Below are 23,944 nucleotides of genomic sequence, written 5' to 3'. Positions count from 1 at the left end.
GCATACAGGTTGTCTCTCTCTGTGTCTCTGTCTCTCTCTGTCTCTCTCTGTCTCTCTCTGTCTCTCTCTGTCTCTCTCTGTCTCTCTCTGTCTCTCTCTGTCTCTCTCTCTCTCTCTCTCTCTCTCTCTGTGTGTGTCCCATCTGTGAGGAAGACAGGGTGACTCAGGAAACAAACATGGCTTCCTCACTCAACTCTCTCCCCCCCTCCCCTGTCGCTTTATCTCCTCTAACTAGTCCCTCCCTCCCCCCCTCCCCCCTCCCTCGGGACTGTCTGTCGCTGCTACTGTGCTAGCCATTTGAAGTCCTCTCACCCAGAGACATTATTGGGGCTGCTTGATGATTGACAGCTTGTTGTAGGCGTTGCACTTGGAAGAGTTTCATTAACCGTTTTGCATACATACACACACACACTTCGTGCACGCACGCACACACACACAAACCTGATTGTAAAGAGAAAGTTGGCTGTCTGCTGCTAGATGGATGTCCAAGCTGAGGAACTTAGCTTGGAACACGGACATTAGCCCCTGAATGAATGCGTGTGTGAGTGAGTGAGTGTAAGGACAGCTTGTATTGGTAGCCCATTAGTCAAGTGTAGCTAGACATTTTGCGTGCATGCAACTGTAAGTCGCTCTGGATAAGAGCGTCTGCTAAAAAATGACCTGAATGGAACTGCATTGATGCACAGCATCAATGCGCCCATGTGCATTGATGCTGTAAACATATGCTACTGCCTCCTCCTGTGTGTCTTTAGTTGGGTTTGTGTATGAAGTGTGTTCTGAAGCTCCCTCGGGTGTGTTCGATATGACTCGCAACGCCAGCCCCCTGCTGTTCGGAGCCTAGCCAGCGCATCGCCTCTCATGTGGAACGCGACATCGAGGAAGCATTCAATCCCCTCTCTGATAATGGCTGCCTAATAGATGGGTGCTGTAAGCCTGCCTGGTAAACACAGTCAGCTGGATCTAATGTCAAGTTAATGTATTTATCCACACACACATTCATACAGCGCATTAGTGCGTCAGTGGAGCGACATTTTGAATGAGGAACACGTGAGCTTAGCGGTTGTTCCTGGAATGATGCACGACCCTGTGCAATACGATGATCGTATTCATTGACAGGTTAACTCTTCCAGGAATGCCATTATCTCAGCCCAGCATGGTGATATTCTTCACCACACAGAACAGTATCATGTATCAGTTGAATTGTATAATATGAAAAGTTTGTCCCTCGGGCCACCACTGCACTTTGTCACATTGAACACACAATATAGAAAAATGTAGAGCAAATCCTACCATTCCTGCTCAATTCTGCGAAATATTCAAATCTAAATTGAGCCTAAAGCCATTATTGGCTTTTTTACGAGCTCAGCGTTCTTAAGCTGGAACGCACACGCACACACAGACTGGAGTGCGCGGGACTAAAGCACGTGTCGTAGCAGAGGGTCATCCCAGTAGCGTGGAGACGGCAGGCTCCGTGTGTTGGGCTCCTTGTGTCGGCCCTGGGAGGTGCCAGGAGGACAGAGCAGAGCAGCCGGCCTGCGGGGGGCTGCAGGGAGCAGCCAGGAGAGACTTGGGCAGGCGTCAGGCCTTAACGCCATGTGAAGGCTGAACATGCCCGCCCTCCCTCCCCACACACACACACACACACACAGACCTGCAGGAGCAGCGCTGACACATAGCCAGCCAGGCAGACAGACCCTAGGCTGCACAGACCATCCTGGTGACCTTCTGTTTCATACAGGCCTCTCCGTCCGTCCCTCCTCTCCCCTGTCCTCCCCTACACTCTCCCACCTCCCCCTCCCCCTCGTGTACATTATGCAAGTCTCTTCCTATCTCTGCTGTGCTCCGCAACCATATCCTGGCACAGGGAGCAGAGGAAGAGAGAGTGAAAGACATATACATATAAAGAGAGAGAGAGAGAGAGACAGAGAGAGAGAGAGATAGACAGAGACAGAGAGAGAGACAGAGACAGAGACAGAGAGAGAGAGAGAGAGAGAGAGAGAGACAGACAGACAGACGGGAGTAAGGTTCAAACTGTGAACAGAGCGGGAGCATCATGAATAAAGCAGTGAGCCAGTGTTTTCACTTAGATGATTCTCACAGGACAAAAGCAAAACCGAAGGTAAATTATGTACGTTCATGATCTCTCTGTCTTTGCTTCACAATACACTATGCCTCTCTTCCTCAAAAATCACTCCTATTCACGCGAGAATGGGCCAAAGAGGGTCAGGTGGTGGTGGATGTGTCACCTGATTGGAGTATCTCATGCTGACATTGCGCTGGTCCTGGCGAGGGACGTAGCGGTGAATAGGGTCGATGTCCTTAGGGCTGATCAGCTCATCCACTGGACAGACACAAAAAGGTCAGGTCAGTTTAGAAATACACATAGTCGTGTGACAGACAAGACGGAGAGACAGACATTAAGGTGGTAGACAGACAGACAGGCAGACAGACAGTAGGGTGGTAGACAGACAGACAGGCAGACAGACAGGTCTGCAGAGGTAGACAGACAGACAGGCAGATAGAGAGTGGGTTGGCATGGGTTACCCAGCAGTCTGGCGATGTTGTAAAGCGCCTGGCCCCACAGGAACAGCATCCCGTCACGGCCCGAGTTGCTAGGGAAACGCTTCTGGCTCCCGTGCTTCTTCTGCTCCGCGTCCACGAAGTCAGCGGGAACGTGGTAGTACTTAGGGATCACCGCATGGCCTGCCGTCACACACACAACACAAGGACTCTGCAGCTGTATCATGTGGAGGGATCCCAGTCTAGCCCTACCTAGATAAGTAGTGGACACGGCAAGTCCACACACACACACCGCCAAAACACACACCACACAGCCAACCAAGAGAGAAGCTGTTCCTTCTGCTCACTGAAAGTGAACCATAACCCCATGGCCATGGGAACTAGGGGTGCTGCAGCACCCCCTGACAGCACGAGAATTTTAAATAATAATTTTAAAATCCACCACTGCGGCCCAGCCCCGCAGTAGCGGACTGGCCATCGGGAGCACCTGGAGAAGAATAACAATGTAAAACCAGGCTAAGAAAAGTAAGGGTGGGGCTGAAAAATTAAGAGAAAAAAAGACATCACCTTCACTAGACAAGGTTTTACCAATGTTATGGCTACGAACATTGGTAAAACCAATGGCTATGTTTATTTTACATACAGCTCAACTATTTTGCGCTCAAATAAAGGCCCAAAAATGTGCGCGCTCGCATTAAGTATCAAACTCCCGAACTAGCATCACATCAATCACAGAATGTGCATGCGTCAGCAGGGCAGCTGTGGTGGCGTATACGGGGGCCGGTTCTGGTGGGCCGGTCTGGATCAATGTCCAGGGCCTATTTTTACTCCCAGTCCGTCCCTGCCGCCCCGCAACATTAAGGCCCCCCCACCCCCCACACTGGCTTCAGACAACACAGGCTGAGCAGACCTGGAGAGGTTTAGAAACCAGCCTGGAAGGAGAGGCTCTGTCACTAGACAGCTTTGCTGCTCAGGATGTATAAGGGTCAGTGGAGCTGACACTCAGTGTGGGGATCGCTATTCTAAGAGTAATGAGAAAATAACAGTTGTCACCATTCACCTGAGAAACAAGCTGTAAAGGAGCCTGATGTGACCCCCCTGAGTGCATTTAAGGAGTAGATAGTAATTAAGTGGTTTGTCAGTGTGAGCGTGTGTCTTTGTGTGGAGGAAAGTTTGTTGTAGGTGTGTGGAGGTAAGGGTATAGTGTGTATTTTGTAATACACACATACTAAATTGTGTGCGTGTTTGTATAATTAACATCCCTCAGATAAGGATGAGAGGAACTAACCCTCATGACTCTGGAAGACGATTGGCTCCAGCAGACCTTGATACTCCTTCACCTGGGCTTTATTTCCTCTGAACACACCTAGAGGTCAAACACACACACAAACATCAACAGAACACACACACGTAAACACACACACACACCAAGGGAAAGATTGTAACTGCTATCTAAATAAAAACCTGAGAAAAGGAGGTCAAAACGTTTTAATGATGTCATTTGCTGCATTATTGATGGGGGGGAACTCACCATCGATCATCATGTAGATGAAGAATATGGGAAACTCGCATTCAATCCCATCAAAAAGCTGGAAGGGAAAACAAGATTCGATTTTCATAAAGTCATCTCTGCCGGAAAAAAAAACTGCCTTGACAAGCCAATTATCTGCCTGCTTGCAAGTTGATATAGCAGTTGATCTAGCTAATGTATTTAGATCCCCAAATCTATTTTCCTTCTTGTATCAATGAGTAAGCATTCTGTTAATATTCACTGTACATTGTCCAGTCATGTGAGGAAGCACATAGTCCATATGTTATGTATAATGGAATGTCTCATCACACTAATAACAAAAACTAATACATTTTATGACTGTTAAGGCTGATATTCAATTCAAGGAGTTTAACTGATGTACAGAACTCATCCAACCGGAAACTCTATTATACACTGTAATATAACACACACACACACACACAAACACTCCTGCACACACACACACACACAAACACACTTCTGAACTCCTCCGATCAGAAACCATAAATCATCAGGGTTTGAAATGAGAAAAACAACCCACACGAGGAGATGTTTCGAAAGTGAAACGTATTGAATCCAATCATTCAATTGGGAATTGTAGTCATCGAGGGAGCTTGACAAATACAGGTGGATATGCTAATTAGCATATCCAGCCTGTTCAGGTGTTGATCATGTGACCCAGGAGATCCTCACCCATCACACACTTGATCAGGGACGTGTGAACCTCCGTTAACTATTTCTATAATGTGCGCACACACACACACATACACGCGCGCACACACACACACTCACACACACACACAAATAAGTGTCTTCATTAGAGGATGTTTCATCTCAACGTGGATAGATGAACCCTGACTGAAAGGACCGAGGGTTATTCTCCTCAAATTGCTATACTGGAAGAATCACTCGATCTGGTTTGTCCACCAACGACTCAATGTTCCTCTCAGGTTAACCTGAGGCCACACTGTGTTAGTCTCTCCAAGCTGGGCGTATAATAATGGCTCTCTCTAAACCCTCCTGAAAATGTAATTAAGATCTAGCTATCTCTGTCCCCCCCCCCCCATCTCTGTCGTCCATAATCTCCATGGCAATGAGAGATAGGAGAGAGATTACAGTTTAATGAAATAAAGGCAGTTAATTGGAATGGTCACACCATCTCTCCCTGAGCTGCAGTTAGGGGTTTATATGGCGGAAAGTCAGGGTTATCAGACCCCAAATCACAGCTTTCATATCATTCAGCAGTCAGCATCAGTATGTATCATTATTTTTATCTGTTCATATGTTTCACTGTACTTCATCAAGGTTTCATACAAGTGATTGCTTCACTATCAAACCCAGTGTAGAGTAAATGCAGATTATCATGTACTGTAAGTCTGTTAGCGCAGCCTGTGTGTGTGTGTGTGTGTGTGTGTGTGTGTGTGGAGGACTTGCATTGTTTATGGAGTGTGAAAGTGCACAGGCTTATGGTCTGCCCCAGTGGAGATAAGGCCCAAAATGTTGTTCTTGAGAGGTGTTGAGGTGGAGAAAGAGAGACAGAGAGAGAGAGATACAGAGAGAGAGACACAGAGAGAGAGAGAGAGAGAGACAGAGAGAGAGAGATACAAAGAGAGAGACACAGAGAGAGAGAGAGAGAGAGAGAGAGAGAGAGAGAGAGAGAGAGAGAGAGAGAGAGAGAGAGAGAGAGAGAGAGAGAGAGAGAGAGACAAAGAGAGATCCCAGGAGACCTATGCCTCAGCTGCCCCATAGATTGGTAAAACTGGTCATCATATGCCAGCTTGCTCTCTCTCTCTCTGTCTGTCTTTAACGGGTATAGAAACAAAAAGAGGAAAATATGTCAAGAACTATGTTCCTAAACGGTGTGAACACGAAATCAATACTCTCGTGTGAAACTGTGTCTGTCTATTGTTGCTGGGTACAGCATGACGGATGGAGAAGGACTAGCGTTCCTGTCTGCTGGTCCTGGATCAGGCATCTATACTAGCCTCACAGTGTTGTACTTAAGGACTGGGGACAGCTAACTGGGCTCGAATTTGTGTGTGGAAGCCATGATAAACGTATCTTTAAATGTAGTCTATTTTGACAAAGACATGTCGGAAGGCAGGCAGGGGGATGTTGCGCAACTGCACGTGTAATTCTAAGCGATGTAACACGGCTCGCTGAATGTCGAAAAGACCAGGAATTATTCATCAGTTGAAGCTCCCACGCCTTCATAGCTCTTACTAGAGAGGAGCTAAATTTGAACGGCGGATGTAGCACCTACATTTTTCGGATGATGAATGTTTAAGTGAGCGTCTCGGCTTATCTCTCTACGTTACCTGACGGTGCCCTCTAAAACAACCCTCTTCATCTCCCTTTCCTTCTCTACATCCAGTACCACTGCATGCACCCTCCTCGCTCTCCAGACCCACTTCTTCGCCCCTCCACCTCTATGTCCATCCCTCATCGAGTCCTCTCTGCCTGTGTTATTCCACTCACCCCATCTTTCATTCCTTCTACAGTACAGCGCTCTACTTGCTCTCTGTCCCTCTCTGTATCCCCATCTCTTCTCTTTCTCTTGCCCCCCCCCCCTCCTCTCTCCTTGTTTCTTTCCCCTCTCCAACCCCTCCCTCTTTCTCTCCCAGCTCATTAATTCTGGGGGGTCAATCTGAATGAGCAGACTAATGCTGTGGTTTGCCCTGTGTTAAATAGCTGTACCCTGCTTCGCGTCTCTCTGAAAGTGAATAAGCCTTCGGAGGGGATGAGATGAAGGGTGGGGGAGGGGGGGTCCCACAGGGACCACCTTCTAATGTCACACTCCTCTTGATGCAAGGAGGGGGGATTAGGAGGAGGAAGGGCAATAGTTCAGGCAGAGGAACGAGGACGCGTGTCAAACTCATCCTACCCATAATCCACCTAGGCTGCCTTTCGGAACCATAGACCGATCACATCCCTCTAAATGCACCCGACACAGATGGGGTGAGGGAGTCTGGGGGTTACATGCCAGGTCCCTGCCTGGCCCTGGACGTCATAACCGACATGTTCAGACATGTTCAGACGGATCAGACAGATTCTCCAATGAACAGGGACGTCCTATTCGCCTTGGCTCAATCAGGGTTCAAGTACCAGGTGTTTAGATGCCGTCTAATGCCCAGAGCTAAGCTAATAAGCCACTGTACCGTGCCATTCGAGTGACTAGCGGGCTCATACCAGTCAGACCAGTAAAGGAGGGGAGGACAGACACCAGGACAGGACGGGTCTGGGAGGGGAGACGTCCTACCTTCATCTCAGCTGGTTTGTAGTACCTCCGGTTCTTGTCCTCGTTGGAGGTGCGGTAGCCGTCGCGCAGGAAGCGCTTGAAGCCGTACTTGCCCCGCAGCTTGCGGACCACCTTGTCCAGCGTCTGGCTGTATAGGGCGTCGTCGTCCACGGCGAAGGCCGGGTAGCTGATGCAGGGCAGGAGGGCGGCGTCTGTGTTCTGGCAGGGGTCAGGGGGAGGGATGTGGAGAGGCCGTGGATGTGATGCTGCACACATATGGCTTTACATCGTGTCTTTGTCTGTTTGAAATGTTGTTACAGAGGGGGAATTCTATGAACTTCTGGAAAGAGTGGGCACAGGAGAGGCGAAGGGAGCGAGGCAGGGGCAGTAGAGTTGATTAAGTGATTAAGAGAACCACTCACAGCTCTAATGGACACTTCACTTTTCATTCAAATGGTTGACAGTCAATAACATATTCGACTACTGAGACTTCGACATCGTTGACAGGTGCCATGTCCCCCCCCCCCCCCCCCACCACCACCACCACCTCTTCCAACTTTCCCCCATCCCACCTCTCACTACCATTACAGTCTGGTTTTCTGAACGACACTTACACTAAATGACTCAACTCAAAACTCATACACTATTGACAAGCAGCTATTTGTCTTTTGCACTCTTTAAAACTGTGTGTGTTGGACAAAAGGTTCGGCAGGTGTGTGTGTGCGTGTGTGTGTAGACTCACGTGGGACCTGGACTCTCGTGGGAGCAGGGAACACAGGGTCTGTCTGTTCCTGTTGTGGGCATCCAGGTCCACAAAGATCACAGACCAGGAACAGCCCTGCAGGAGACACGCATCCTTAGAACCTTCTGGATGGACTTCTGACCGTGGCTTAAAAGCCTGGTCTGTCTGGGTGTGTCTGTCTGCGTGTGTCTGTCTGGGTGTGTCTGTCTGGGTGTGTCTGTCTGGGTGTGTCTGTCTGGGTGTGTCTGTCTGGGTGTGTCTGTCTGGGTGTGTCTGTCTGGGTGTGTCTGTCTGGGTGTGTCTGTCTGGGTGTGTCTGTCTGGGTGTGTCTGTCTGGGTGTGTCTGTCAGTGTATGTATGTGTGTGTGTTTGTATTGCTGCTGAGCCTCATGACTGGTGCCAGGCCCAGCCTGGCATTGTTGAAAGCTCCTGGCAGCGCCCAGCGTGGCATGATCCTGGCCTGTCACACGCCAGCTGTCTGTGCCATCTCCATACCCTGCCACTACAGGACGCAAAATGCAAAACACCCATGACGTCCCCAAACACATATAGGACACAAATACACACACGCACGCACACGCATGCACACAATCACACACACTTATCCGCACTTACCATACCACATACACGGGAAAAACTACCACCCATCTCTATCATCCTATGATCCTTTGATCATGTTTAAATAGTCGGAGCACTCTGAAAACCAGAGATGTGCGCTCTCTAAAAGCCTGCACCCTCACACCTCCACAGATCAAACTGCTTCCACAGAAACAGTAAACACAGAGGGACCCCGCCAGCTCTTACACAACCCAAACATCAGGCCACATCCAGGCTGGTATTCTAGGTAGCAGCCTAAAAAGCACTGCTGGTGGGTTTCTGAGCACAGTGTGGGAGGACTTCAGCCATGAAGAGTCATCCAATCACAACGACACAGGCTATTATCGGTTAGCTTGTCTCTCTATCCATCCACAACGCACTCGCCATTCTGTCTCTCACGTACTCTCTCTCTCACACACACACACACACACACACACACACACACACACACACACACACACACACACTCTCTGTCACACATGCGCCCCATCCAATTTATCTCTCGCTTTCACTCCTACACACGCAAACACACAACTCACACACCTACGCACTTCCCTCACACACACACACACCAGCCCACTCTTTAACACAAACACCTAACACACATGCCCCCCAGCTAATGTTTTCTCTCTTTACTTCTCTCCGACACACACACACACACACACACACACACACACACACACACACACACCTGCCCACTGCCCCCTCACAGAAGATATCAGTTTTCCCAAAGTCATTTAGGGAAACTGATGTTTCGTTAGATGAACAGACCTCCGGCTTCAATCTGTCAACAAGACTAACAGGAAAGCTGATTTTAACTCTGACACCCTAAGCTCTTTCTAATGCATGTGCCATGTATTATGGATGAACAGACCAGGTCCACATCTCAACGAGGCCTACCCACAGCTTTCAGCCTTTGGAGGGTGGATCAACAGTCCTCCCTGTGTGTTACTGCCTACTGCAGTGGCTTGTGGGATGAGAGTGATTGTGACAGCAGGGCGGCCCTCACAGGGACCTGTGAGCTCATCTGACAACCAGGCTGGATACGGCAACTACTCCAACTTGGAGGATCTTCTAGAACAGACTCAGCCGCGAGTCAGAGGAGCCACGCTCACGCAGTGCTGACAGGGGGGGTTAAATCAAGTGCACGGGTATAGATAGAGGCCTGTCTTGGGAGGCAGAGTCTGAGGGGAAATCAGGGCCGATACAGATCATTAATAACCTGGGTGATGGTTCACAGCTCTCCCATTTCCACTGAGAGACACAGGGCAGCCCCAGACACACACGCTAATAGGAGACACCTAAAAACACAGCAGCAACAAAACTACTCCACAACAAGCAAGCTCCTCATATACTGAAAGCAACTCCCTACCACATCCACAGCCAGGGGCAGGGATGTTCAACATATACAGTAGCCAGTATTCACTGCCAGCAGAATTCTCCACGACTCATAATAATAGCATGGATACACACATACGCAGACTAGGCTTGTTTGTAAGTCTAGGCTTTTATCTCGTGTGGTGTTATCGTTTTTGGAAAAGTATCTTGTCATGCAGATGAACGGAGAGAAACCATCGTGTTGGTGGGAGAATAAAACAGCTAAGTGGAAGTCTTCACTTTTCCAATCCATTAGCAGACGTAATGAATGTTCCCTCCTGGCTTTTCATCCCCCGGCAACCAAACGAAAACAAATGAATCCTGCTAATGGTGGATTCCAGATTGAAGCAAGAAATCTGTGAAATGGGATCTCCAGAAAACTACCAGGGAGGCTAATGCATGTCACGTCCTCAGAAACGACACAACCAAACTCAATCAAGAGACTGATGAAGGCACTCAAATATAAACCATAGCGACACCATACTGATCACAACATCAAGTCATCTGGATTGCATTACCTACTGGTGCACTCTATATCTTTAGCAGTCATTAAAGTAAGGATCTGCAGCAGCCATAACCAGCTGAAGAATTCTGTTGCAATAGCACATTACATATTTTAATACAAATCAAGTCTCACAATGTGTACTGGAGTACCAAGTACTCTTTTGTAGAAGAACTTCATAAGTGCAAAACTTAAGAGTTCTTGGGCTTTTGTCCTGGGTAGGAGAGGGTTAGGGTTTTTAATCAATTCAGAAAACTTTCTTTTTCTTTATTTATTAAACGTTGTTTAGGATGGTGCAGACAGATACAGAATGTCCTGTTAGGAAAGGTTGATATCTACCTGGTTTCCAAAGAGGTTAAATCCATTGATGGCTTCCAGTGCAGCTTTGGCCATTCCCACAGAACTGAAAGAGACATAAAAGAGACCAATATGAGAATTATATGATGGTCATACCCCAGGATCAGTTAGAGACACCATTTAAATAAAAATGTCAGCACAACCTGAGAAACGAGCCCGCTGAAATTGTCATTATTCCACCAACGGCTCAAAACTGTTCATATAAAAGAATATGGCATGTCACACATAACGTATAATAAATATTTAAAGCGGTAGTTTTATGACCTTCATTATTGCAGACAACACATGTATGATGCATTTGACCAGATATATAAGACCTGTAATGCAGGAGCTGCTGAGAGCATCCATCAGACCTCTCCAGAATGAGAGGTTTCAGTCTATATAATAGCTTTCTATTGAGGCCACCAGAATGCCTTTCTCACTGGGAGGGCTGTGTTCTCTGCATGCATCTATTCCATTATGGTTCTCCTACTCTTCTTGGTACTGCAGCTCACTGTGTGGGAATCCTGGTCACGGAGGCAAGATAATGCTAATATCAAAACCAGTTTGAAACCATGTGATTGATGACTGAAGGGGGGGGGGGATTCTGAAAAGCTTCCAACCACCACTAGCTACCACTCCTGCACAATACACAGGAATGATCTCAATCAGACTACATGGAGTTCTGTGAAGGCCTATTGATTTTCAGAGTACGTCTGCCTGGACATAGTACTACAAGCTGTCAGTCTCTGTGCTTGTGGGAAGAAACAGATGTGGAAACAGTAAGAAAGAGAATGATGAAATAGAAACAATCCTGAGGTTGATGCAAATAGGTCAAAAACGAGAAGCTGTTGTTGCAAATGTGTGTGTCTCCAGTTTCAAATGAGAAAAACAATGGTGTTCCGGAAAATTCTGTTGCATAAATGCAACACCATAAGGAAACCGAGTACTGTTTCATAATGGCAGCCATTTTACATTTCCCAGGGCTTGTTTGTCCACAGTGTATACCCGCCTTCCATCTGACACCAAGCCACATTAAGTCAAAACTACCAACTATCAACATTAAGGCGCATGAAGTTTATGTCACATCTGTTTCCTCAATGCTAGTGTGCATAGATCTGCATGATTCTGCATTTAGATCAATACAAATATGACATGTTAAGCATGAACCCTTCCCACACAATCATTCTTTAACAGTACTCATGTAATATGCATAGTATTTTTTATCATTCTTAATCAGAACACAATATTACGAGGTCATGGTTTCTGAGCTATGCCTGACCCCAGAAGTGCATAATATGAGGTAAATCATTTCATTTTGCTGTACAGATGTGCAACATGTTTACTCTAATTGTATCACTGATGTCGACGGTCTGGGTGGATCTCTGACAGCAGGCCTGGTTACTTCAGGGAAAACAACATTTTCTTAAGATAAGGTTTAGAGGAAATGGAAAATCATTATCAAGATATTGAAGAAGAAACAACGGAACGGTCTGTACAAGTGACAAGCTCTGCACTGGCACGCCAAACAGAGTGTGTGTATGCGAGAGGGAGAGAGATGGAGAAGGAACCATGAAGAGAAGGAAGGAGAGAGACATCATCCTAACCTGGAGTGCAGCTCTGTGCTCCCATTGTTGTACTTGCTGCCCCTCTCCCACATCCCAAAGTCAGGCATCCTGTAAGCCCGCTCCACACAAAACACCAGGTTCTGGATGAAAGACACCTAAACACACACACACACAAACACACACAGGGGCAGTTTTAAATAAATAATTTAGCAAATCCATTTAGACAGACATATCTTGACACATAGTAATGGGCTTAGCTAGTTCTGGCATGGCACTCGGGCTGCGTGTCATGTCATCAGCTGACGTCACTCACAATCACTGCAGGTGTGTTGACTGAAGGTCTAGGACTTTATACTTTCAGGGACATAAATACTGTAGGCATTCACGGCCCCCGATACACATTCACACACGTCATGCATCGCTACGTACCTGCACACCCTCCACAATCCACAACTCCTCCATCATGTATTCTGCATTCTGTTGGTACACAACGTGGTAATGCTCTGCAAGGCAGCTCGTGTGTGACTCACTATTGATTTGTGAACTTTATTTTAATCCGTTGGTCTCCAGCTATCGTCTGCATCTTTCTGTGTCCTCGACCTTCTCTGGAGGAGGGGATCCCTCACTGAACTGCTCCTTATTCCATCTTTCTCTCTGAGTTAATCGTTTTTTTTTTCCTTGTTTTTTGGGGGGTTTAGATTGGTTATCGATGCTGAGCTGTGGCTCTCTGTGAAGACTTTGACTTTGCTTCCAAAAAGCGCAATACACTAAGTTTGATTTGATTCTCTGTCCAACAGAGGATTTGTATCCAACGCTCCCAGCCTTGTTATTGTATGTATGAGTGCTATGCTAGCTGCTCCAAGGCAGGGAGTTTTCCCCAAATAGAACCACTCAGCTAAAGGGAAATCCTGCCATATTTCCATTGCAAGAAATCCTTGAATCAATATGTGAGGGTCTTGACAAAACTTTATAAACCACGCGTTAACACTGCCCCCCTCTCTCTGAACACATAAACACAAGTTTTTACATGTCTGCTCTTTCATTTGTTTAAGACAGACGTGAATAACTTCCATGGCAACCGTATTAGACGACTGCATATGAAAATGAAAAGTAGAATTGTCAAAACCATGCCAATAAAGAGTCCTTAAGAGAGGCAGAATTGAGACGAGAGGGTATATCATGTGACAAACGAGGTCTGAAACCACAAAGAGAGAGAAGGCCCTAAAGTAGGTTCATGCGAGCCAGAAAGTCCAGGAAGTACAGAGCCTGCAACAACTCTGTCTCTTCTTTCCCAATGAAGAGCTTAATGTGCACACAGCTGTGTAGTATCTTAATAGTATCTTAATGAATGTTACTGCCTAGCAGCAATGCAGCTCTCATCTTCCTCCACACTTGTCTCACTGCCCCTGTCTATCTTCCCTCATGCCCACACACTTGCATGCACACATTAAGATACACACACACACACACTAACACACACAAACGCACATTCCGGACGGAAAAAGACTGCCTCTTTTCATTACATAATGTATTTCAGAGCGAAATACACTGTACATTTCTGGGGAAATGAATCAGGTATTCACTTTCAACCATCCATTTTGCAAAAAGCATTAGATGAACACTGTCAAAACATAAAGTTGCTTTTTAAAATGAATTGAACAGAGTTTGGGGCCAGTTTGAACTGAGCAATAGCACTAATTGAATCCACTTTGATTTCGCTCCTGTTTGTTTTGATGGTGATTAATACAGGCGAAGAGAGTACGCTTGCCTGTTTCCCGTTCATGCAGGATAATAGTGTTACACAGTGCCAATAAACACTGTTTAAACATGCAAATGAAGTCTGCAACCCAAATAGGACTGGACCCATAACAGCTACATCCCCAATGTGTTTGCCTTTGGGAGAGAAGGGGTAATGCTATTGGGGGAGGGGGGTGGAGTGGTGGGGGGTCTCATTTATGCAAACAAAGTGAGTGTGGACTGTAATTGTGCTGTGGCGTAATGTAATAAAACAGCTCCACGTTTGAAGATAAGCCCAACACCTCTGTATAAACAAAAGCTTTCCCGTCCAAAGGCAACAATTTTACACACATAAACACATCGCGCGCACACACACGCAGCGCGCCTGTGAGTAAAGCTTTTAATGAACAGACTATAAAGTAAATGTCTGAATTAATTTAGTTCAAGTGCTCCCAATAGCCCTTTTTTAAAGCTGGCACGACTAGACGACAGTGTATCGGTGTTGCAGTGGCCGGATTCCTGAGTGAGGAGTGAAAGGTCACTGGGTGGTGGAAGCTGTGCCTACCTCGTCAGTGTTGTAGATGATCTGAAGTCCAGAGCAGATCATCTCAACCATATAGAGCAGGAACAGAGACACAGCATCAATCTGAGAGAGAGAGAGAGAGAGAGAGAGAGAGTGGATGAGTGTGTGTGTGTGAGAGAGAGAGAGAGAGAGAGAGAGAGAGAGAGAGAGAGAGAGAGAGAGAGAGAGAGAGAGAGAGAGAGAGAGACACAGAGAGACACAGAGAGACACAGAGAGACACAGAGAGACACAGAGAGACACAGAGAGAGGTAACACACATAAGCTGGTAGGGGAGAACCTATAAGAGAATGTCCGAGCACCATCCAGTATGGGGTGGCCTTTGGAAATATTCACTATTGATCGGCAAGACATAACTGATGGGTTTCTATATACACTGTGAGTTTGTCAATAGCATTGATGAATTAATGAAGGCTCTTTGTACACAATTCATCATCGGATTGCCATGAAGATACAGGCCATGTCTAAGAGAGAGTGCAGTACAGATGGAGCCTCTATGAGGTCTCTATGAGAGGGATTTCAGAGGATGAATGCAGAGGGTGAAGGACAGGCAGGGGGAGTGTGGGGCACCTGGAGATGACTGTAGTCAGAGTAGCTGTGGACCTCGTCTCCTGTGTGGACGTTGAACACTGAGTGGAGGCACTTGGAGGGGCTGGGATCCTGCTTGAACTGCTCCACCTGTGAGCATGAGGGAAAGAAGAAACAGGGAGGAAACAGGGGTGGGAAACAGGGGGGAAACGGGGAGTAAATGGGGAGGAAACAGGGGGGGAAACAGGGAGGAAACGGGGGGGGGAATTAGGATAGGAAGTAGATAGTGGAACACAACGTAGACAGAAGGGAGACATTGAATCAATAAAAAAGACATTGAAGACAGGGAAGAGACAGTATAAAGACAGAGGGATACATGGGGTGGAGTAAGGAGCATGGGGTAGAGGTGTGTGTATTTTTGAGTGTAGAATGGTTGGTAGGTAGGTAGGTAGTGTTGAAGAGAAAGTAAGGGTAAACAAAGGGGAATCAGCCCATGAAAGATGTATACCCCCTTAACACATAGCAGGCAGGTGTTTCATTATTAATCCTTTCCTTACAAAGGTAAGTGAGGAGAACACTGGCATGGAGCATGGATAGTCCACAGGGCTCTCGATCTCTCTGTGTCTCATGCACACGCGCACACGCGCACACGCACACACACACATATTAAAAGGTGGCCCATTTAGCATATTTCATCATTCATCTCTCCTTTCCCTCTCAATATGTTTTTCTTTCATCACCTCCCCAACTCTCTCTACCGCTCTCTTATTCCTTATCTTTCCACCCATCTCTCTCTTTCCCCTTATCTCTCCATCTCCTCCCCCGTTCCCCCGTCCCTTTCTCTATAGTCATGTCACAGGGCACAACCCCCGTCCCAGATCTACTGTACACTGTGGTACCCCTAGCTGACACAGCTGAACAATGTGTCTGCTCTGAGAGATGGCCCAGACCACACCCAGTATGTACCCAGTCCAGGCACAGCACCCACGACAGGGTTGGAGAGCCACCTCAATCTCACTCCCCAGCTCTACCAGCGCACTGTGCAATCCAATCAGTGTCGGTACAAACAAAAATGCGAAGCAATGACACTTGAACATGCACAGCTGCTGATCCTCACGGCTTCTGGAACGTAATGGAGGTGGTGCGGAATGCCTCTCGTGCGACGAGGCGCTGTTAGGTCTCTCTCAGACCATACGAGAGTCACGTCCAGGTCCGAGGGCTGTCACAAACCCAACGGCGATGCTGCGTCGTAATGTACACAGGTTTTATAACAAGTCCCTATCGCCCCATCTGGTCTCACAGTCACTGTGAGCTCCTGTTTACTTCAAATGTTCTGGTCTCCTTTTCGGGCTGCGTCTCCGGGGTTAAGTTGAGGGAGACAGTGAGCGCTACTGTATTAGCCTCGCGGTCCCCCTCTACCTTAGGTCCATTAAAAACGCCATGTTCTCCGGGAGCGGGAGAGACAGGCCATTAATGAGCGCTGCACTGTGTAATTAACTGTATAAACGCTGCATTATAATTAAGACACGGAAAAGCTTTCCTCTAAATTAGGTCGTCAAGGTCAGGGGTAAATGAAACAGAACAATTTCGAAGGCAAACGAGATCTGCAATTACAGGCTGCAGCGTAAAATACAAATACAGCGGCTTAAGAACACTTTGTTCTACAAAGTTGATGCTCTGGAACTACAATAGCATGAATGTCTTATTTACATTCTACTGTGGTCTACATACTGGTACTTGCGAGATAGAGGGGCCATTATTCAGTGGACAAAGAATTAGATGAATTGAAGCATCATGGCAGTTTACAATCCTAGTATCAGGAAAAACCTTATTACGCTGAGCACATAAGGCTGCTCCAAGAAACACCACACCAGATGTCCCTGGGGCCTTTTATGATGTATTCAACCTAGCCAGGTCCCTGGTACCGGCAGATCTTCATACAAGAGGTTAGACAGGCTAGAACGTCAATTCTCCTCCGTGGTTTGGATGCTAGAAGCGTTCCTGTTTGTCATTCACCTTCATCGTTCTGATTCGAGAAGTTTCCGGACTCACCTTGTCGGCTTGTCTCATGTAGCAGTAGAGGATCCCTCTCATGCACTTGATGGCAGAGTGCTCCAGCTCGTGGGTTCTGCCCATGTCGTCATCGATACGCCTGCACACAGCGACAGAGCGGATAGGACCGTGAGAGTTCAAATGAACAAAACCAGCAATGGGAATGTTTTATGTGGAAACAATTCTATGGATATTACATTTATTTTACTTTTAGTGATGCACTTGTTTTTGGATTATGCTTACAACTGCTACTATTGTAATATTCACGGGGCCTGCGGTACTGCATACCTGGATATCTACAGTGTGTGGAACACTGAGTTAAGCAGAATTGGCTTCAATGACATACGTAGAAGCTGCATCCTTCACTAATGGCCGTATTCAAACAGAGAGCATACACAAGGACACCGCAGGTCCACTCTGATGTACCATCAAAGAGGTATTTGAAAAATTATTCAAAGGGTTCTATCATTATGGATAATGAACAGACAGTGCATCATTTCCATGAATTATAACAGCATTATTATGATAGCCTCTAGACACCAGAAGATGAAATGATGAGAAAAACAACAACAACAGCATTTACAGTATGTTGTCCCAAAACGTATTTTCTAGCAATGCCTTGTGTTGCGTCCCCAGCCTGATCCGGGCCAGGTTTTTGTCTTGCTCGTTTCCTCAGGTGTTGGCTCCAGGCTCCGGTACTCCTGCCCACATTCTCCATCCCTCCTGTGTAATGGTCACTTCTGCAGCTCATTCCCTCATCAGCACCACAGTATTTCAACGCCGGCTTTCCAGTCACTCATCACCAGTTCAACGCTTCAACTAGATGTGTTATTGTCGGCTCCTGACTTGCGGTACGTCATCTCTAGCTCTCTGCCGGTTTCAGACCCATCCTTCTCAATAAATCCGGCAATCGTACTTTGTGTTTCGAGTCATGCATTTGGGTCCACCAGCCAGTTGATCAAACCATAACACCGTGGTTACCTTGGCTACAGTACCCTGGCTACTTTGCTTCCGTCGTTCCTTTCTTTCGTCCCTTCAACCGAGCACCTCACTCATCCCACGTATCCATCCACTCACCGGTTTAACTGTCTTTCATCCATCAATTCATCCACCCATCAATACTCCGGATCATCCATCCCCTGGATCATCCATCCATCCAACTCCTGCAGTACCGCCCTCCCAGCCAGTCGGCCACCCAGTTTCTCCCCTCTCACTGGCTCTATACTCGTGGTAAGCATAAGTAAGTAATGTCCTCGGCCGAAGCTGTCCGATTGGAATCATCTTAATTAAATCTGTGTGACAATGCTAATGGGAAGGGGCCGTCACTGATGAACAGGCCCCGCTGGTCATCTCACTTGTGCTATTTTTAGTCCAGCTCTCCTCCCCTGGGAAACTGCTCCACAAGCATGACTGTGTGGCTTTAATGGTTGGAAAAAAAACACCCCTTACTTTCAAGGTCTAAGAAGAAAGGGTGAGGTCCACCTTGGAAGAGTGGATCCCCAGGCAGGGCGATTTGGAGATTTTCAAGATCTCTCCTTGAACCCAGAATGCCCCCGTCCGTGTTTAATGTGAAGGACGGAGAGATGAGAAGAGAAAAGAAGAATAAGTGACCTGCTTTACATTCCCAGGAAGAACGGGCCTACAGAGTGTGTCAGTACAGGAGTAGGAAGAGAAGGAGAGACATGAGAGGGGGGAAGTAAGGAACGGTGACTGTATTTGGACAGAACCTTTCAGGGTGTGTGAAGGGTTCCATCACTTGACGTTAAGGTGTGGAACACAGTGGTTCTAGAACTGTGGGGCCCAACATTTTGGGTCAGACTTTTGAGATTTTCAGAAGGAAGATTCAATTTGAATGCAGAGGGGTTTCATTGTTTTTCTCCTTTCCAAAGGATGACTTGACTAGAACAGTAAGAGAAGCGCAGGTGTAACATGTGTGTTGTTACCTGTAAGCCAGAGCGAGGGCCCAGGCGCTGGCAGCACAGTAGAGAGAGTCCCGAACCTTGGCCTCCTTGCAGCTGGAGCAGGTCTTGATGGGGAACAGCCCAGTGGTGGGGCTCTGAAAGTTCAGGATGGTGCACTTCACTGCATGGACAACGTTGGTTGTGTTAGGGGTGGAGGGAGGGAGGGATGGAGGGAAAGACAAAGAGGTGGCACGTCAGTCAAAAAAAAACACGGTATAGCTCCACTTGAAACCAGTGAGACACAAACCCCCTTTTTATAAAACCACAACTAGGAACTACTTCATGATCTGATTGAAATTTAGATGAGTAAATACGTAATGACGAGATGTTGTCTGTCTTTCGGGATCTATTAAGACAACGTGGATTGAAGCTTCTATTCTTTGCCAGCCAGTTTGCTATTGTGCTGTCAGTTAGCTGCTCATGTTTTAGGTAAACACCAACACAAGACAATGGAATCAGATGAAGAGGTCGGATGCACAGTTGAAAGACAGGAAACCCCTCGGGCTTCAGCACAATCACCCGACTGTGAACAAGGTGACGAGCGGCAGTTTGCAAATAAAAACAAAACAAAGAGAAAGCCCTTTGCTCCGGCATCAAATTAAATCTGATAATTAGTGAATGTGTCGCTGAAAGTAGCAGCAATTAATTAATTATCTTGTTAACATAAATTTAACTAGGACCGTAAAGTAGCAATGGTATCATGTTCTGTTGTGATAGGGAAAATGTTTCCAAGTCACAGCAAAAAAATTAGGCTTATCGTGCATTCAAAAACACACGCACACAAACACGTACAAGCACTTCTCTCCAGAGGTCTTCACATGGATGACTAATCTGTCTGAACTGACCACTTCATTTTTCATCAGCACATTATGCCAGCACCAGTGAAGGGAACATCCATTCTGCTCCATCGTTTGTTACAGTAAGAGGTTGGGCCAACTCAGAAAGGCAAAGTCAGCAAGGTTGTGTTAGAGAAGATGGGGAAACTTAAACAGAATATTAATAAACCTCTCAGAGGTCTGGCCTCTGGGATTCACTATTGCCCCTGAGGCTACTGGGAGATAGAAAGGAACATATTAAGTTCCGACCTAACTAGAAAGTACTGGGCACTTTTCTTTTTTTGAATAACTGTCATTAAACAGAGCTGGTCAAAGCAATTGCTCTCCTGAAAGTATGTTTTTTAAAAGAGTAGCCTAACTCAACAGTTGGTAGTCACACATCATCAAGGTTGAGAGTTGTCAATTCCATTCTCTTCAAGGGAAACAGTTCCACAATTCAGTATTGTTATAGGGAAATAACAACACACCCTAAGGCCTTGGCTATATGTGCAGCTGAGCCAAGAAGAAGCTTGGATGATTGAAAAAGTGAAAGATGGTATGCCTCTACTCTCCTTCACTCTAAACAACAAAACACATTACGGAACACACACACACACAAACACACAATCCTCTGGATGCTAATCAAGTGATGTTAGAGTTGGTCCCTTATCATCCATCAAGCTAATGTTCCACTACATCAACAGCTAATGCCTCAGACATACACAGTCTGTTTCTCACAATGGAGCATTTCTCTGCACCGACAGGGAGGGGACAAGAGGAGACAGAGAGAGGGTTGAAGGGAGGGAAAGAAGAATAGAGAGGGAGGAATCCAAAAGAGAGAGAACGGATGATGGATAAAGAAATGTATCGGAGGGAGAGAGAGAGAGAAACAGAGAAAGGAGGAGGATAGAAAAAGAGAGAGACCTCTCATCAAACTTGTTTTCCCATTTCTTAATCTGGTGGAGCCAGGGGGGCTGATAGCAGCCCTGAGACTCGTCTATAATCAAGTGAGAGAAATAGCAGAGAACGGACGCAGTGGCGCGTGGCCGCATTACCACATAAATAAGAAACCACAGAGACACACGGGAGATCCAGAAAATGAACTGCGAGGGACAGTTACGTTCATAATATCCTCATCTCAGGAATTCTTCAAGAATTGTTTGAAGGTTTGCATGCATCACAGGAGCTATGTAATGCCCCAACAATCTCTGCCCATCACTTTTCGGTAGAAAGGAGTAATAGAATCACCGACATCATCGGATTGGCCGTGTCATTTACACCTGAGGCAGAATTGTCTAGTCACTCTCTGGGTTGTGTGTTGGTGATAACAGCAGTCCGTCTATTGTCCCCCGGCTCAAATGAAGCAAGCACCGAATTATGTAAGTGCATTTCCAGACTTCTATCCATTTTTAGATACTGTAAAGGGCTACACCCGCTGTTCCCTCTCTCTTCCCTGCTTCTTGTGAAAAGACGATCAGTTAGAGAAACTTGTTTTAGCAAGTGGATACAATATACTAACACAATGGCTCAAACTGAGGTCAATGAACTGTTCTGTAGGCTGACACTAACTGAATTTCACAGTATGAGAAACACAAGTTCCTCCTCTGTCTAACTGTGGAAAATAATGCAATTTGTGCTGTATCCACGCCCCCTCCTCGCTTTGCCCTGTCATCATCACAACAAACCAATGAGCTGTGACTGGGCTGTCTGCCAAACATGCACTCACCTGTGGAAATAGCATCCGCCAGGCCACCAATACACTCATATTAAGCTGAGAGGAACAGAAAACCTTGAACATAATACTAGAACTATAATGTCTCCTGAAACAGCCATAAACTTTTTCCACCTGTCAACCCAACTCTAACAACCAACCCAAGTTGTTTCAAGTTGCAATCCTTAAACTAGCAAATAATTGGATAGTAAATCATCCAAATAAAGTTGGTTTAAAAGTAGGATTTAAGTACTCATGAAGGAAATCCAGATATTGGTTTATTCACATAAATAGAACTTTCACAGGGAACCTACCAGCATTGTAGTAGCGGTCCAATCTCTCCCAGAGAGGCTCGTCCTCCCGGTGGAGGACAGACAACTTGAGGGGCTCATAGATGGAGCCTGGGAAGGAACACAAACACAGTTGCACAACATGCCAAGATCACACGACACAGATCATTCCTGTGTGTTTCGTAGGGAAACAAATGAATTAGAGCATGCCGTTAGAAGCTCTTACAAGTTTCCAATTCAAAAGCCACAACAAGTCATCTCACTGCAAATATCACCCCAAACCTCCAGCACCAGTTGGCCTAAATCTCAGCAGCGAGCGTTTTAGGGTATAATGGAACTATATATTTCCATTATTTTTGGTCCTCTTCAAAGCAGAGTTCCAGGGGAAACCCCATCTGTGGAGCCTCTCATTCAGACACACATTTAACTTTGGAGCGATTTACATTTTAATGGGATTGACCTCGGGTCAATACCTCAGGTACAGAAAAATTCACATTTCTAGTCAAATTACCATAATTTTCATCAGGTTTTTAAGTAGTTGGGACAAAGCCAATCCCCTTTTTTTAAGATGACTCAATAGTCCAATATGCAAATTACATGACTTCCTAATTTATATAGAATGGACCAATATGGAAAGACCTACACTATGTAGTTGGATGAAACTATAATAATGAAACCTTAGAGTCAATCAAATATTGGTTTAAATAATTCTATTGAAAACACTTTTTTGTGATAAAAAAAAAAGGTTTTAATAATACTGTTTTAATAATGTTCAAGGCCAGAGCTGTATCATAATAGTTACAAACTAGCTTTCTTGGGGTCAAGACCAAGGACGGTATGTACTTCATTGTTGTAGTACATTTTCTTTCTGTGCACTTTCATTGATTGCTATTGTTTAAACAGGAGAATGGTCAGTGACCATTAACATATTTCGGTCGAAAATGCTGAAATGAGTTTCAGCACTTTAATTTAACCACACTTACCATATCTGATGAGTTTCCTTGGAGATCCAGATACCTCACACTGTGAGCTGGCCATTCTCAACAGGTGATGTAAAGGGCAAGCGTCTCAGCTAAATTAGATCAGATCTATGGCAATTCACAATGCAGTTAGTACAGACTTGCACAGCCAGAATTAAATGACAAGTTAATTGTTTGGAGGGGTTAGACACAGTATCTAACATGCAACAAATTAAAACCCATTCCTCATTACAATCCAACTGGAAATTTCCTGTTTTGATAGATGGATATGGATTACACTGAAAGCTTAAATTATATTAAGATGAAAGTCACAATAGTATTCTAATGGATTGTCGAGATTCACATAATTAAATACGACAGATTGTATGCAGAGGCAGATGGAATCATTAGAATTAAAGTTGAGACAGTTTTGATCAGTCAAGGCCATATGTTTTAGGATATTTGACCTACAAGCCTAGCATACATCCATTTATGATTTTAAACATTGCCAAGCTACAAGTTGGCCTGCAGCATCTAGATTGATGAAGCTGCACTGTATTCTGTAGACAGTAGTTATTGCCAAGAACAGCAAAAGACGAAGATCGTTTGGAGTCAATACCTAATGTCCAGTCTTAAAATAGCGCTTCAGTACTGCAAACGAATAACTCTGACCTTTATGATTGTGACCACCGTTGCAGTGGTTTGACAAACAAAATAACACGGTTATATCGTGGCTTTCATTGACATAAGAGCAACAACCAGCGGAACATGTTCCAACGTTTCGCAGTGTCATGCATGAAAATGTATCAAACCTGAACGTTTTGATCTGGCTTTAAATTCCAGGATCTTCCAGCCGACATCTGCCAAGCTTGCCATGTTTACTATGAACTGTCACAGCGA

The 23,944-nt window shown here is 45.9% G+C and overlaps 1 protein-coding gene across 1 annotated transcript; it reads right to left on the bottom strand.

The window, feature by feature from the left end:
* Positions 1 to 2,198: 2,198 nt before the first annotated feature.
* LOC134015737 (phosphorylase b kinase regulatory subunit beta-like) lies at positions 2,199 to 23,938 on the bottom strand. Its single transcript, XM_062455284.1, has 15 exons — positions 23,857 to 23,938; positions 23,069 to 23,173; positions 22,110 to 22,196; positions 19,252 to 19,390; positions 17,309 to 17,408; positions 15,299 to 15,406; positions 14,714 to 14,794; positions 12,451 to 12,566; positions 10,847 to 10,910; positions 8,032 to 8,127; positions 7,311 to 7,508; positions 4,052 to 4,109; positions 3,809 to 3,886; positions 2,545 to 2,703; positions 2,199 to 2,341 (listed from the first exon to the last, which is right to left on the bottom strand). Exons 2-15 carry the CDS (start codon positions 23,121 to 23,123, stop codon positions 2,199 to 2,201), a joined length of 1,482 nt encoding a protein of 493 aa, XP_062311268.1. The 5' UTR covers positions 23,124 to 23,173; positions 23,857 to 23,938.
* Positions 23,939 to 23,944: the final 6 nt, after the last annotated feature.

The sequence above is a fragment of the Osmerus eperlanus genome, unplaced genomic scaffold (genome assembly GCF_963692335.1).
Source record: "Osmerus eperlanus unplaced genomic scaffold, fOsmEpe2.1 SCAFFOLD_284, whole genome shotgun sequence".
Classification (NCBI taxonomy): domain Eukaryota; kingdom Metazoa; phylum Chordata; class Actinopteri; order Osmeriformes; family Osmeridae; genus Osmerus; species Osmerus eperlanus.
The sequence above is the reverse complement of the archived record's forward strand: the minus strand, read 5'-3'. Positions and strand labels throughout refer to the sequence as shown.